This window comes from Haemaphysalis longicornis, unplaced genomic scaffold, assembly GCF_048455015.1.
Source record: "Haemaphysalis longicornis isolate Haplotype H1 unplaced genomic scaffold, Haemaphysalis longicornis Haplotype H1 scaffold_1, whole genome shotgun sequence".
In the NCBI taxonomy this organism is placed as follows: Eukaryota; Metazoa; Arthropoda; class Arachnida; order Ixodida; family Ixodidae; genus Haemaphysalis; species Haemaphysalis longicornis.
Genome location: NW_027526203.1, coordinates 349,263,202 through 349,277,401, shown reverse-complemented (window position 1 = coordinate 349,277,401; position 14,200 = coordinate 349,263,202). Strand labels below are relative to the sequence as shown.

At 46.0% G+C, this 14,200-nt stretch overlaps 1 protein-coding gene across 1 annotated transcript; it reads left to right on the top strand.

Moving 5' to 3' along the window:
- Positions 1 to 3,016: 3,016 nt before the first annotated feature.
- On the top strand, positions 3,017 to 5,038 carry LOC144154144 (uncharacterized). Its single transcript, XM_077685824.1, has one exon. The coding sequence runs from the start codon at positions 3,080 to 3,082 to the stop codon at positions 4,325 to 4,327; it is 1,248 nt and encodes a 415-aa protein (XP_077541950.1). The 5' UTR covers positions 3,017 to 3,079; the 3' UTR covers positions 4,328 to 5,038.
- The last annotated feature ends 9,162 nt before the right edge of the window (positions 5,039 to 14,200 follow it).

Genomic DNA, 14,200 nt, shown 5'->3' with positions numbered 1-14,200 from the left:
TATGTTCGTGATATACGACAATTAACCGTTTTTCTCATCGCGACTGCCCGTCCTTCTTAGACCACGCGTTGTGCTTTGCAGTATGTACAAAATAAAAATAAAAAAATATTTTTGCTACTTCTGGGCTATCTAAAATTTCCGCATTTTGGCTATATTTGGGCTACTACGGAGGCTGATATGCCGGTTTGGGGTTCGAGCAACCTGGTAACCCTGTAAAACCGGCTTCTGGGCGGATAGTTCCCATTCGTTTGGGAGCAGCGAATGAATGCTGTCGCTCTGCTCGCGTCCTGTACTGTAACCTCGCCCGGAAGGGTATCTTTCCAGTATTTCTTCGGCTCAACTCTCGCCATGCAGTAAAACACTTAAGTTTCCCTTCGGCTTCTTGTCGTCGTCACCCAGGCAGCAACCTTTGCTGGCCGCTCACCACCACGCTACCTCACATGACGGAGGCGTCGAAGCCCCGTTCGGGAACGCCTTCCCGAATTTAACAAGGGAGTATTTATAAAGCTTGAGTGGAAAAGCATAGGATTAAGGATAAACGGGGAATACCTGAGGCATTTGGGGTTTGCGGACGACATAGTCTTGCTGAGGGAGACTGCAGAACACACGCAAACAATGCTCGAGGAACTACAATCAGAAATCGCGGCCGTGGGGCTAAAAATAAATTTGAATAATTCTAAAGTAATGAGGAATAAGCATGCCGAGAACGTCCTCTTCAGCTTATGAAACAAAGCGCTAAAAGAAGTAAAAGAATATTCGTAAGAAATTAAAGAACAAAAGAAGCAAATGAAAAATGGCAGCATCTCCACTCCGTGGATCATGGCGAGGGTGCGGAGTACGGGGACTCGAAATGACATCCAAGTTGCGCCCCGATTGACATCCGATTTGCGCCCCGACCGTCATTCGATTTCAGCCGTGTGAGTTGCACCTTGATTGTTCCCTAAATGAAACTGCAACTCACGGCTCAAATCGAATTTCGCTTTATTTTCGTTTGATGGTGGTGTGCGCACAGATGGACGCGGACGGACATTGGGAGGTCCTAAGGTACTCGCACCGTTACAGGCGAGGGAGAACGTCATTGCGACTGAAGCAACGACGACAGAGATGTCACCTGGGTACAGGTACATTAACGGTGACGGCATGAATGGAACCGACAGTAGTGACTTGAACGCAACCACTTCGACGACGATGGATCCCATCTACAACTTAAGCCATTTGACTCTCGGGTACTAACTCACGGTCGTAGCCCAATGGGTAAGACGACTGACACTAACTCTGTCTGGTTTACTAGACACGCTCGAATCCCGCCGCTGCCTGTGTGATTTTTTGCTATTGTAAATGCTATGCGCACGGACGCTGACGGCATTTTCCGGTCCTAAGGTGCTCCGCACCTAATATATAAACCAGTTTAGACAGATGGTTGGCGCTGATCCCAACCACGAGAGAGAAATCCGGTAAAAAATTGGCATAGGTTGAAGAGCAAGCACTCCCAAATAATGAAAGGAAAGCTACCCCTGTAACTCAAAAGAAAAATGTACAACCAGTGCATACTAACTGCCGGTTATAACATACGAAGGTGAAACTTGGCACCTTACTAAACAACTACAAAGCAAACTTAGGCCGTTTCAACAGGCCATGTAACGAATAACGTTAGGAGTAATATTCAGGGACGAGAAACGAGCTACCTGGATCAGGGAACAAACTAGCGTAGAAGATGTCATAGTTAAAATAAAGAAAAAGAAATGGACTTGGGCTGACCATGTAGAGAGAGAAACCGACAACCTGTGGACAATTAGGGTAACAGAGTGGATACCAAGAGATGGGTCTAGAAGAAGGGGAATGCCATTAATCCGATGGAGGGGTGAATAAAAAAATGCTGTGGTTTAGCTTTGGTAAACCCTAGTTGATAGCGAAACGCTCACTGCCCTGGCTAGGCCCATTAGCGAGGTGTGGTCGAGGTGTGCTTTCGCAATGATATACAGACATGTTTCAATGAATACACTGCTTATTCATAATCTTTTTTCGCCTCGTGGCGTGTTTTAAGACTCGTCGCTGTACGAGTGACCACAGCTGGATGTTCGTCTTCCTCCATCACACACGACTATGTGCCGCCCGTGGCCCCCTGGCCTTCCTTTGTGGCGCGGGATTATCGCCGCGGCGGCGGCCTCCTCACCTTTCTCCGCCAGGTGTCGACACGGGTTCCCCGCACGCCTCCGTTCCCTCTTCACCTGTCTCTCGCCAGAAGCATAGAGTTTCTTACAGTATACACTAGAGAGGAATCTGGCTGGCGCTAGCGTCTATGCGGCTCACATCAAGGTCGTCTGTGTCGTCATGGACCGCCATTATATTTCGCGCTAGCCTTAGTTTCATCATTGGCTTGGATTCAAACGTTTTAGTGACGGCAAATTTAAACAAAGTGCCACAAAAACGCGAAAAATAGAGTGCAATAATGAAAGTGGAAAATAAAAACAGGCTGTTTTAAAACTAAGAAAAAAAGAAGTAAAGCGTATTTTTGCCGGAACGGTTGTGCGTAATATTCCGCAGGCCAAGGTTGTAGTTACGAACAATATTAATATTTGGGGGGTAACTCATTAGAGACTGATTTTATTAATTTTACCATTATTTAAAAAAATAAGTTGTTTGAAGAGTTTCGAAAGTTTTTGGAGCGTGCCTATGAAAACGTTGCCTTCGGGGTGAACCGGTGCACCGCGACCGCCAGCTAGTTTAACAAGAAAAAATTCCCCCGCATTTCCCCGAGGGGGAGAATGTGAAAGTGCGAATGCACGGTTGTCGGCCCGCTTGCGGCGCTTGCGCTCGGCCCCCGCAGCCCACCGCCTCGCCGCCTTCTCTTCCATCTCTTCCATCGGGTTTGTAGTATCACGTGTACACCACGCAGTTATCAAGCCGCTATAACGCCGCTGAGTCGCCAACGCACGCCGCTGACGACGTAGTTTGAATGCGTTAAAGATATAAGGCGCGTCACTAACGCTGATATCACGTCGCGTCCGTGGCTTGGTGCTCTACCCACTGCGCCACAAAGCCGTTCTGCTTCCGGTTCGCGCAGCGATCGGACGTGGTGATGGCTGGCTCCGAGCCAGGTGATTCTGCGGCTATGTTCAGCCGCGGTGACCGGTCCTCTCGTGCGCCTTCGGGCTACAGGTTTTTGCTTCCGACATTGCCTTCAGGGGATTCAATGAAGACCTGCTTGATCCTACACTGCGACCTTGGCGGAAGGCCTTACAGGATTGAAGACTTCCGCACGCCACTTCAACAGTTTGGCGTGCTCAAGGATATTGGAGGCATCGGTCCTTTCCAAATGGGACATGTGTGGCTTATTAAGCTGCGCACGCAAGAAGCAAAACAACGTCTGATAACCGCCGGAGGAATTCAGGTCAAGGGGCGTTTCTGCGCCATCATCGACCCCGCCCACCAGGAACTGACAATCAAAGTGCATTGGGTGCCATTTCATGTATCGGACGAGGCTGTGCGCAGGACTTTCACCGAATTCGGGGACGTCAAGGACGTGCGCCAAGACACCTGGGCAGCGGCGGGTTTTGAATCCGCCGAGTCGACGACAAGGTTGGTGCGTCTTACGCTACGTGAAAACCTATCGCCCGACGAGCTCCCACACCTTTTCAAGTTATTCGGGGGTTCCGTGCTTGTTGTAGTGCCTGGACGTGCACCTGTATGCCTGCGCTGTCGTAGGAGGGGTCATATCAGGAGGGACTGCAGAGTTCCGAAGTGCACCCAGTGCCGCTCGTTCGGACACGAAGCCCGCGACTGCGTACGCACATACGCTAACGTCACTGGGCGTCCCGAAGAGCAGGAGGTGCACCCCGACGTCATGGACGTCGAGGAAGCGGAGAGGGCGGCAACGGCGGCGTTAGTTTCAGCAGTGACTGTCGCACAAGGCAACAAAGAACCGGAGAAAGCGTTTGACATAACTCCGCCCTTTCCTACGCCGCCTGATGAAGTACGTGAGGGAGATACCAGCGACGGAACTCAAAAAAATGGGGACGACACATCCAAAGCAGTGGAACTTGACAAGAAGAAGGAGGACGACGCTGCTAGCCAGCACTCGTCAGAATCGACTTTGACCGTACCTAGCGACGGCTACCAGACCGCGGAAGACACCGAGGGAGCGGCCACGAAGGATAAACAAGGGACGCCCTCGAAGCGCCCGCGTGAGCTGACCGAACTGGGTGACGAACAAAAGCTGCAGCGCTTGGAACACGAGTGGAAGGTCGCAACCGGAAAAAAGGGCAAGTACGCATCGGGGCAACTACGCTCTTCGTCAACATCTCGGGTTTCCCGACGGGGTACTTAACAGCCCTGTCTAATGTAAGTGCCGTGGTGTAGGTGTGCTGTTTTACAAAAAAAAAAAAAAAAAGAGAGCCATGGCATTTAAAGCGCCTCTTCGTGTAGCTACGCTTAATGTCCGAGGCCTCAATTCGAAACAGCGACAGTTTCGACTTTCTAAGCTCATGGAGGATAGGCAGTTAGACATACTAGCAATCCAGGAGAGCAAAGTAGAAAGTGAACAGCACACTGACACTATGGTACAGCCTTTTAGGAGGTGTTTTGACGTGTGCGTTAGCCATGCGGTTGGTACGTCTGGCGGTTGTTGTCTTTTTCTAAGGAAGTCGCTGAATTGTGTAGTTCAAGGGGTAACGGCCTGTCAAGAAGGTCGTTTCATTAGTTGTGATTTTTGTTACGAGGGGTTACAGTTAAGAGCGGTAGGTGTGTATGCTCCCACTAAAGTGAATCAACGAAAGTGTTTTTTCGAGGGCCTGATCAAGACGCTCAATTGTGACCGACATGTCCTGCTGCTAGGTGATTTCAATTGCGTAGTCAACAAGGAAGATCGTTCGAATCAAAATGCTCCTTACGATTCTAGTGCTCAGTTTCTAAAAGAAAGCCTGAGCAACCTGCAACTCGAAGACGTCGTAAATGTGGCTAGTAATACGCATACGGTCAGATATACCCATTATCAAGGCTCAAGCCATGCCCGTCTCGACCGAATATATTTATCGGCAAACCTTGCCCCTGAGTGTAGTCAATACGCTGTTGAACAAGTATCATTCAGCGACCATTGCCCAGTATCAGTTACGGTGGGAGGGGTGAAACAACGAAGAGCAAAGTTTAACTACGAACTCTGGAAGTTTAATATCAAGCTACTACAAGACGAAAAGTTTCTTGAATTGCTAAAAGAAAACAAATCACTGGAAGATGCTAATGAACACAACATTGTCGAAAAATGGGAACGTTTCAAACAACACGTCAAAATGGTGGCTATCGAGCGCTCTACCGAAATGAAATTTGAAGCAAAAAAGGAGGAGTCTGATTTAACAGAATTACTAAACCGACTGGCAGTTGAAGAAGCCAACGAGCCAGGCACTTTCATGGGAGACATACGTAACATAAAGGCCAAAATAGAAGCGATAGAAACAGAAAAATATAAAGGAGCATTGATAAGAGCACGGGCAGAGAATTACACTGCTGGCGAGATGCCAACAAAGCGTGCACTTGCGGATGAAAAACGCTACGCAAAAAAGAATGAGATAAGCCAAATAGAGTTTAACGGCGCAGTTACCGAAGAGCAACACGAAATACAACTCGCCTTTTTTCAACATTACCAAGACCTTTTCTCTTACAAAGAGCCTCAAACAGGTTTCGACAGTCTTTTCCTCACGCAACTGCCGCAGCTAGAAAGCGAAGTTACAGAAGGACTTGAAGCGCCCATAACCGTTAGCGAAGTTGAAGAGGCAATAGGGAATCTCAATAATGGTAAATCCCCCGGACCTGACGGGTTAGGGGCAGACTTTTATAAAGCCTTCAAATCAGACTTGGCAGTTTTTTTATGCAATGTTTTCTGTGAATCTTTCAGGCAGGGTTGTTTACCTCCCTCCTTCTCCAAAGCCCATACGATACTTATACCCAAAAGCGATGACCCAGAACAACTTATCAAAGTAACTGGTTTCAGACCGATCACACTAACAAACACAGACTACAAAATTTTCATGAAAGTGCTAGCTAAAAGACTACAATCGGTCATCAAAACATTAGTAGGGCCACATCAAACGTGTGGCATGAAGGGGAGGAGCATTTACACAAATATTCATGTTGTACGCAGTATTCTTGAATCGTGTGACATGGATTTCAGGCGAGTAGCAATGCTACAGATAGACTTCGAAAAAGCCTTTGATAAGGTTTGCCATGACATTTTGTTTAAAATACTGAAACACGTCGGCATTGGTAAAGTCATTTTTGAAGGGGTTAAAATGGCATATCATAACTCGACCACCAAAATAATCGTTAATAAAAAACTAACAGATAGCGTTCACGTCCGTTCGTCGGTACGACAAGGATGTGCACTGTCATCCTTGCTTTTCTCTTTGTACATCGAACCCTTATGTGCCAAAATTAACAATAGTGATCTAATCAGAGGGTACGTTTTGGAGTCCAGTGACGTGAAAGTACTTGCTTATGCGGACGATGTCGCTTTTTTCTGCGTTGATCGCGAAAGTGTTTGTAATGCTTTGAGCATCACGCAGGAATTCTGTGATAAAACTGGCAGTTCGGTGAATTTTAAAAAATGCGTTGGTCTTTGGCATGGTGTTTGGCCAGCAGCACCAAGTGTTTACGAGCGGGTGTCTTGGTCAACGAAGCCTACGCGTTATCTCGGCATCCCTTTTGAGCATTACCGAGAAAATACGGCCTACTGGAACGAGAGAGCACACGATGTGCGCGAGCAAACGGAAAGATGGGGAGGTAGGAACATGTCCATATTTGCCCGTGCAACTGTCTGTAATGTATTTTTTGTATCGAAATTATGGTACGTTATGCAGGCATTGTATTGTTCTAGGTTAAATGTGCAAAAATTACATCGTATATTTGCAGTGTTTGTATGGCAGTCCCAGTTCGAAAGGACGAGTCGGAGCAATATTTTTAGACGGCTAGAAGGGGGTGGACTTGCACTGCCCCACTTATTTATTCGCCAACTTGTATCACGTTTTTCCTTTCTAAGAGACCAGTCTCACCCTTTTGTACGTGCTTTCTTGCAGATTAAGTTGGTCAATGCTTTACCTGATTTTGTTGTGTCCACAGTTCAAGGATCACGTACTAATGTCAGTTGTTTCTTGCGTGAAGTGGTTTTTGCTTACCGATTCTTGACTGCTCGTTTTTCTCGCGATTACTTGTCTTCAGTAACCCGCAAAAAATTGTCCAGAGATTTAACAGAATCCTTGTTTGCCGAGCCTCTGTATAGGACCCGATTCCGTGCTGGCCCAGGTCAGGATGTTTTAAAAAGAGTTAAAAAAATGACAGTACCGGGAGGGGTAAAAACCTTTTTTTACAAGCTGCACACAGAAACACTACCGGTTAAAACGTGGATGCAAAGCAAGGATATTTATCTGCCATGGGGTGCCGATTGCTTCTTGTGCAAGAAGCCCGAAAGTGTAGAACACGTTTTCTTGGATTGTTGGGATGCCGTCTTTTTTTGGGACGTCCTCCAACGAACTCTTAAAAAAGACCTTCCTCTAACATCCCACGGCATTCGGTACTTATCTGTCATGCCTGAAACTGTACCGTATGACTTGTTTTTTCTCCTGGGGCTGCACGGAATCTGGAGGAGCCGCATGGCTGTTAGGAATGCAGATGTGGATGCACGTTCAGTGTGCTCCTATTTCGTGGAAAATATTTGTAGATTACGCGAAGTTTTCGTTAAGCAAGGTTGTGACGATGACTTGCTGTCAGTAATGCATGAACTTACTGTAATGAAAGTGCACAAATAGCTGCCAGCTGAAAGTATGGCAGTGATGTTTGAGACAATCAACCGTCTTGGTTGACCTCTCCTTTATTTCTTTGTAAGTGTTATGCCTTGGGCAATAAAGAAAAAAAAAAAAGCGTCCGTGGCTTGGTCGGTAGAGCGTCGCGCTGCGGCCGCAAAGTCCGCGGATCGAAACCTGGCGCCGGATGCTGTTTCTTTATAGAGGAGCACTGCGGACGCCGACGCCGCCGCCGACGCCGGCGGTGGATGGTTTGGGGTCGCTTATAAAGTGCATTCGCACTTAAAATGAAAACGTGGCGTTAAACAGTCGTGGACGATGACAAGATAGGACGCCTATAAGCGCCCGTATCTGCCGTATCTTGTGTTCGTCGAAGTACGTTTTGTTTTTTCTTTTCGTCGGCTACAAATTTCGCGGCGGCATATTACCCGCTGAGTCATACGTCCTTCGACTGCGGCATGAGCAACGCCAGGTGCAATCACGCATTGCCTGCTGTTTCACTGTACACAGCTACCACAGAAACGGGGGGATTTCAGCATCCTTGTAGCTCGTAAACGTGTGAATGCATAGTGAAGAAAGCAAGTCCCAAAAACCGCTTAAGAATCCAGTTATCATGCCAAGCCCAAGCCAAAAAGGATGTCTTCCCACGAACCCCCACGACGACATGGCTTACGAGGCGCAGTTTCCTCTCTAGTATACCTACTAAGAAACTCTATGGCCAGAAGGTTTGCATGCTGGGCTAGTTGTAAAGACATTCTTGGATGAAACCAGCGCGAACTTAAACAAAGACAAAGGAAGTGGAACGCAAGTTGTATCAACGTGCGTTTGAGAGAGCATAACTTGTCATTAAAGGGCGCCCATCATCCCAACTTTCTTCACATTTGTACTAAGTGCCGCGGATGTAAACCTTATTCTTCCGCCACTGACATATTCTTTAGACAGCGTTAACAAACACCCCGCTTAATTATGGAAGCGTTCCACATAGCAGAAAGAGTAGACAAGTGTGTCAGCCAAGCAAGCGTGTGTCTTCATCCCAAAGAGATTCCATATCCACGTGGGCCTTGACTGTAGCCGGTGTCTATCAAGTTGCCTTACTACCGTGGCTTTTGTAAACTTGCTTTGCTCATGCGCAGTGTTTATTGTTTTGTGTTAAGTGTTTATATTCACCCTTCTTGATATTAAACTTCATGCAGTTTTTAGACCAGAGGCTGTCCTTGCGTTCCACTTCTTTTGTCTTTGTTTAAGTTCGCGCTGGTTTCATCCAAGAAGAAAGAATAAGCCCATCTTTCTCCTGCCGCCTATCTCTCCCCGCCATCGGGCTGCTGCTCCGTGCCGGGCGCCTGCGGAGGGTGGTGTGGTTTGACCTCTAGCTCTCAAGGTCAAAACTGGTCACCCCGCGAAGAGTGCCCTAGGCAGCATGGTGTAGCTTTCGCTGCAAATATCCCGGGGTAAACGGTGGACTCGATCAGCGCAAGACAGGAGCGGTTGGAGGCCAATGGAAGCCTTCTGTCCTGCAGTGGACCTGAGTAGGCTGCTGCTTCTCCTGCTGATGATGATGAGGATGAGGATGACGCTCTTGTACGAAAGCACTGCAGCCATGACGCTCTCTTAAGGTATACGAAACTGAGTTATCGAGGAACGCAAGCAAGATGCACCCTGAAATTTTAAGTGTTTTGTAATTTATCTTCTAATAAACCTGAAGCATGGATTTACGATGGCATGTTGTTACAGCACAGTGGCTTGGTTGCGTGCGTATTTTAAAGCTCGCCTTGGTTTCATTTTCACAGAGAGAAAGAGAATAATCTTTGTTTATCGAGCAGATGCTAATGTTACAATCTTCGACCCGTGGAAGGCAACCCTAGGATTCTTTGACTTCGATTAAAATCTTCTCCCTCCCATGTTTCAAACAAACAGAAGAAAAACTTGTGTTGAAAGCTTTAAATCGAAACAGAAGAGACTGAAGAATTCCTTTTAAAGTGCTAGAGAAAGCCTAATTTTCGTATTAGGCTAACTAACCTGATTTACCCTGACAAACCTCGCACTGGCTACAGCATTACTTAATGAGGTTTTACTCGTATTGACAGCAATCATTTGGCCCTACTATAAATTTTCCCATGTGAGTGAGGAAAAGTGGTGCGCCAAACTTTCTTGCCCCCAGACCACGGCCGAGACACATTCATACAGTACCGAATAAATTCATGATTATAACAATCATATGCGTGCATTCTCTATAAAAAGCATAAGATGCCCCCACTCCACTATAATCAAGTTTAACGCTGAAACTTTGCCATTCTCTGTCAATATGTTACCTGAGGTGTCTACCTGGAGCTAGCGCACCCGCTGCTTTAGCTCCTTAGTACTAAGACCCCCCTTACGCATTTAGACAATGTTTCCTTGTCTGTCTAGTCTTCTGCGCAGCGCGCTTAACCAATGGGGAGGCGCGCGTACGTGGTACTGTAGAAAAATTCGTAATTTTAAGGACGTATTCTACGAAAAAAAAAAAACCGACGCTTTATCGGTCTCTCAGTACGGAGATCTTATTCTTGTTCCTGCTATTTGGGAGTAGCTATAGTACTAATTGTTTCGCTTTAATGCCCATCATATTCGTGCATCTAACGCTCGTTAGTTGCTTATAAAGGCTAAAAATCAGACAGTCAACATAACGTTTAAAATCAGACAGAAAAAATCAGACAGTCCATCAGGCTATATTGGGGCTTCGCGAGTGGGCGCTTGCTTTTTTAGGAATAACCGCAAACGTCTGGCATTTTGGTTAACACAACTAACCTTTTTTTAGTGACAAGCCTCTTTTTGTTTGTGCGTTTTAGGCAGCATTATCTGCTTGAAATGTACACGGTCTGTGACCCGATCGGACCTTAGGTGGCGTCATGCATGAGAACCTATTGCTGGATGGCATATTCATTCGCGATCCATGTTGCAGGCTTCAGCCATGAATGAACTGTCAAACACAATTTTGTTTTACGATTGAACATCCTCCTAAAATAGAAAAAGAATCAATCGCAAAAAAAAGGTAATTAAAAAATCTACCATCCTTTCCTAAGAGAGGTGAGGGAAGCGCGAAAACGACGATTTTTTCGCACTAACAAGACGCACCTAATCTACGAGCGATGTAAATGTGTACCTATACGTTATTTATGAGATAAAGATACATTAGTGTACTCGTACTTCATGATAAATGCGTGTATTGTCTTATCCAGAACCACTCCTTTTTTTTTCGATTTTCAGCTGACCTTTTTAACACAATAGAATACCGGTTAATTTTTATGTAATTTGTTTCGGGATACTTTTTATAGTTCACGGGTTAGAGCCGATTTCTGTAATGATACTCCCTCCGTAGATGGCTATGCTTCCCTGCAGAACAGGAAATGTGGTGAAGCTAACTGACAAAAACCAAGCTTACAAAGGTACTTTGAAAGTTGGCTTCCCCTCTGAACATAACCACATTGCTTAAAAGGCATTTTTCAGGAGCAATTTAAGCCGTCTTGTATCAAAATATGAATGCCCTCGGATTTTTTTTATATATTTTTATAAGAACTTTTCAGTCGATGCATCAGTCGGGGAAATGCATCAGTTTTCTAACAGGACGCGATGGGTCGCACTAAAGATGTTTTCGCTTTAAAAGAAATTCAGTGTCCTTCCTCTCTTTGAAGAAGGATGACCAGCGAAGCTGTGATGCTGACCCTCAACGTGAGCGACAACATGCTTTTGCCTGAGCGCAGTCCAAGGAGTGCACAAAACAAAATACGCTTGTTTGCAATTTGCTATTGGGCATACTTCCTAGCTGATTACCTAAATAAACTTGGACGGACTAGAGTTTTATTCCACCGGACAAACATGGGCTCTTCGTTTCCCTCCTGTTGAAGACATTGTATTGGCAGCAGACGGTAATTCCACAATATTTACAACTTCACTGTGGAGTATGTAATTTTGAAACGTAAATTAAATTTCGCGTAATAGTAGAGCCGTCTAGGTGGCTAATCATCATATAATTGAGTTTGGGATAGTTTCTATGAAACAGGCGTTATAGCCGCTTTCTGTGATCATACTCCCTCCGTAGACGGGCATGCTTCACTGCGCAGCACACAATATGGAACGCCCAGCTTACAATTAAAGGCCAATTAAAGTCGTTTTCACCTCTAAGCACATATTAATTGCTGGGAAGACACTGTTATCAGGGGCAATATAACCGTGTGATATCAGAATATGACGGCCATAGGGCGTTTTTATCGCTTTTTATGATTTTTTTCTTACGTTGAAGGTGTGCCGCACAGTTTTAAGATTACACGGATTTCAGTGGGCGTGCGATGTGGTGCTGCGCCCGCGTGGTTTCCTTGTCTACATCGCCTTGTAGTCGCAGACGGTCTGCTGGATCCTAGCCATTGACAGCTTCACTGTAGTGGCCTTGCCAGCAGTTCGCACAGGGTGCCGAATGAGGTAAGGCCGGCCCTGCTGTGGGTGCGATGATTTTGCAGCGCTTGCTCGCAAATCACCTACATTGGTTGGTTCCAGCAGGCCTTGGGATGAAAAGAAATTGACACGAAAACTCACATTGATTATACTGCGCAACATTTTCTTGTACACTAAAGCTTTATTATATATGCACAAATTTGTTAAAAGTAACCAGTATTATTAAAAATAACATCGACTTGCAATATTACCATGATACCCTGGTTATATTTAATAACGCCTACAACACTTGCGAACACTTTCGCTACAATTGCTCTGACAAGCACTAGAATCGTACCATGTCAACTCACACGTTTAGTAAATTTCTATGGCTAGCTTTACCCGCTGCTTCGCACTTCGCGCATACGAATAGGAACACCCTATAGAGCCACTGAAAAAATCCTCGGTGTTTCTTTGCCTTTTGGTGCGAATTAGTTCGTCGGGCTTCTTTACTGTTATATCCTGTTGGCGTCTCTTCCTTCGCTTCCGCTCCTTCGTCTTTTTGTGCTGCATACTTCAGCAAGCAGACTAGCGACACTTCACACAACAGCTTTCCGAAAATCAGACTTCACCGTGGCTGTTCTGTTGCCGTGCCTCACCTTCTCCCCTCCCGCGGCACGCTCTAGTAGCACCATAGAGTTTCTTTATGAAACTCTATGACTAGCCTAACTTATGTTCTGCCGCTAATGGAGATATGCTGTTGTAGCACTGAGGCAGGGCATTCGGGTACTATTCTGGAGACCCGAGTTGAATATACCACCCTAATTGAAATGTGTTTTTATTTACGTTTTACAACAGCGGCCATTTCCTGTACCGGGTAGTAACAACTACAACGCAACAACGACGGTTTTTTTTTTTTTTTTCGCACTATGGTGCACTGAAGTAGTTCGCCTTAATATTATATTTAGTGGCTCAGCATCAATGACACCATCGGCCGCCTCCGACTCTGGTTCCGCGCGCGCGTGCAGGCAATGGTGGCGCTATCTGACGGCAAACGTCCTAACCTCGTCGCGAAGAAAAGTAGTGGTTGCCTAGATGGGGGCGCCACCATTTGCAGGCCCGTAGCGATTGCGAAAACGCGGGAGTTCTCCAAGGTGGGCTTCGCGCGCTTGATTTGGGGCTTGAAACACGAGCACATGCGCAACGGAATAAAACTCAAGAATGCTGTTGCTGGCCTTCATAGACGAAGTGTTTGTAGGTAAATCAGGCATGCCCGTCGCACTTTCTTAAGAATGCGTCATAGACGTCTGGACCTACAATAATCGTTCCTACGCGGGTAGATTCAACTTCTACTTTGGTGAAAGCCCATAGAAAGCTATCACACTAAGAAATTAGGGTGGAATATAATAGTGAATCAATGGAAGCAAATGTTACGGCAAAAGCGAAGGTGTTCAAGCCATTAGCAAGTGTTGTGAAACAACGAACTCTGCTTGGAACGCCATGATTTCAATAAATGTCACCTTTGTTATTGCAGTTGTGAGCCGTAGACGCAGGACCAAAACAACGCATATTATGAAACCTGTCTAGTCCGGCCGACGTCATCGCACTCATCCAACCGTACTGAATTCAATCATGTCATGCCTTTAACGCAAGTAGACCCTCTCTAATATGGTGCGCGCAAGACGCCCAAGCATCTCCGGTTATTCCAACACAATATATATGTACCGAAAATTAAAACTCACATGGCTGACTAATGTTTATCCACAACACCTTTTGCCACAACGCTAGTAAAAACATATAATACTAAAGGGAGGGGGGGAAACAAATAATACAATTACGAAAAAAGCGAGTCCAAGTATGAAGGGTCCTTGAACTGAAATAGGGCTCGAACGGCTTCGGCTTCAAATCAAAATCAGCATTTTGATTTTTCTTGCTTAACCAACACTCCTACAACACCAATAGAGAGATTCTACGAAAATGAAAAATATACATCCGAGAGGCAACATGAG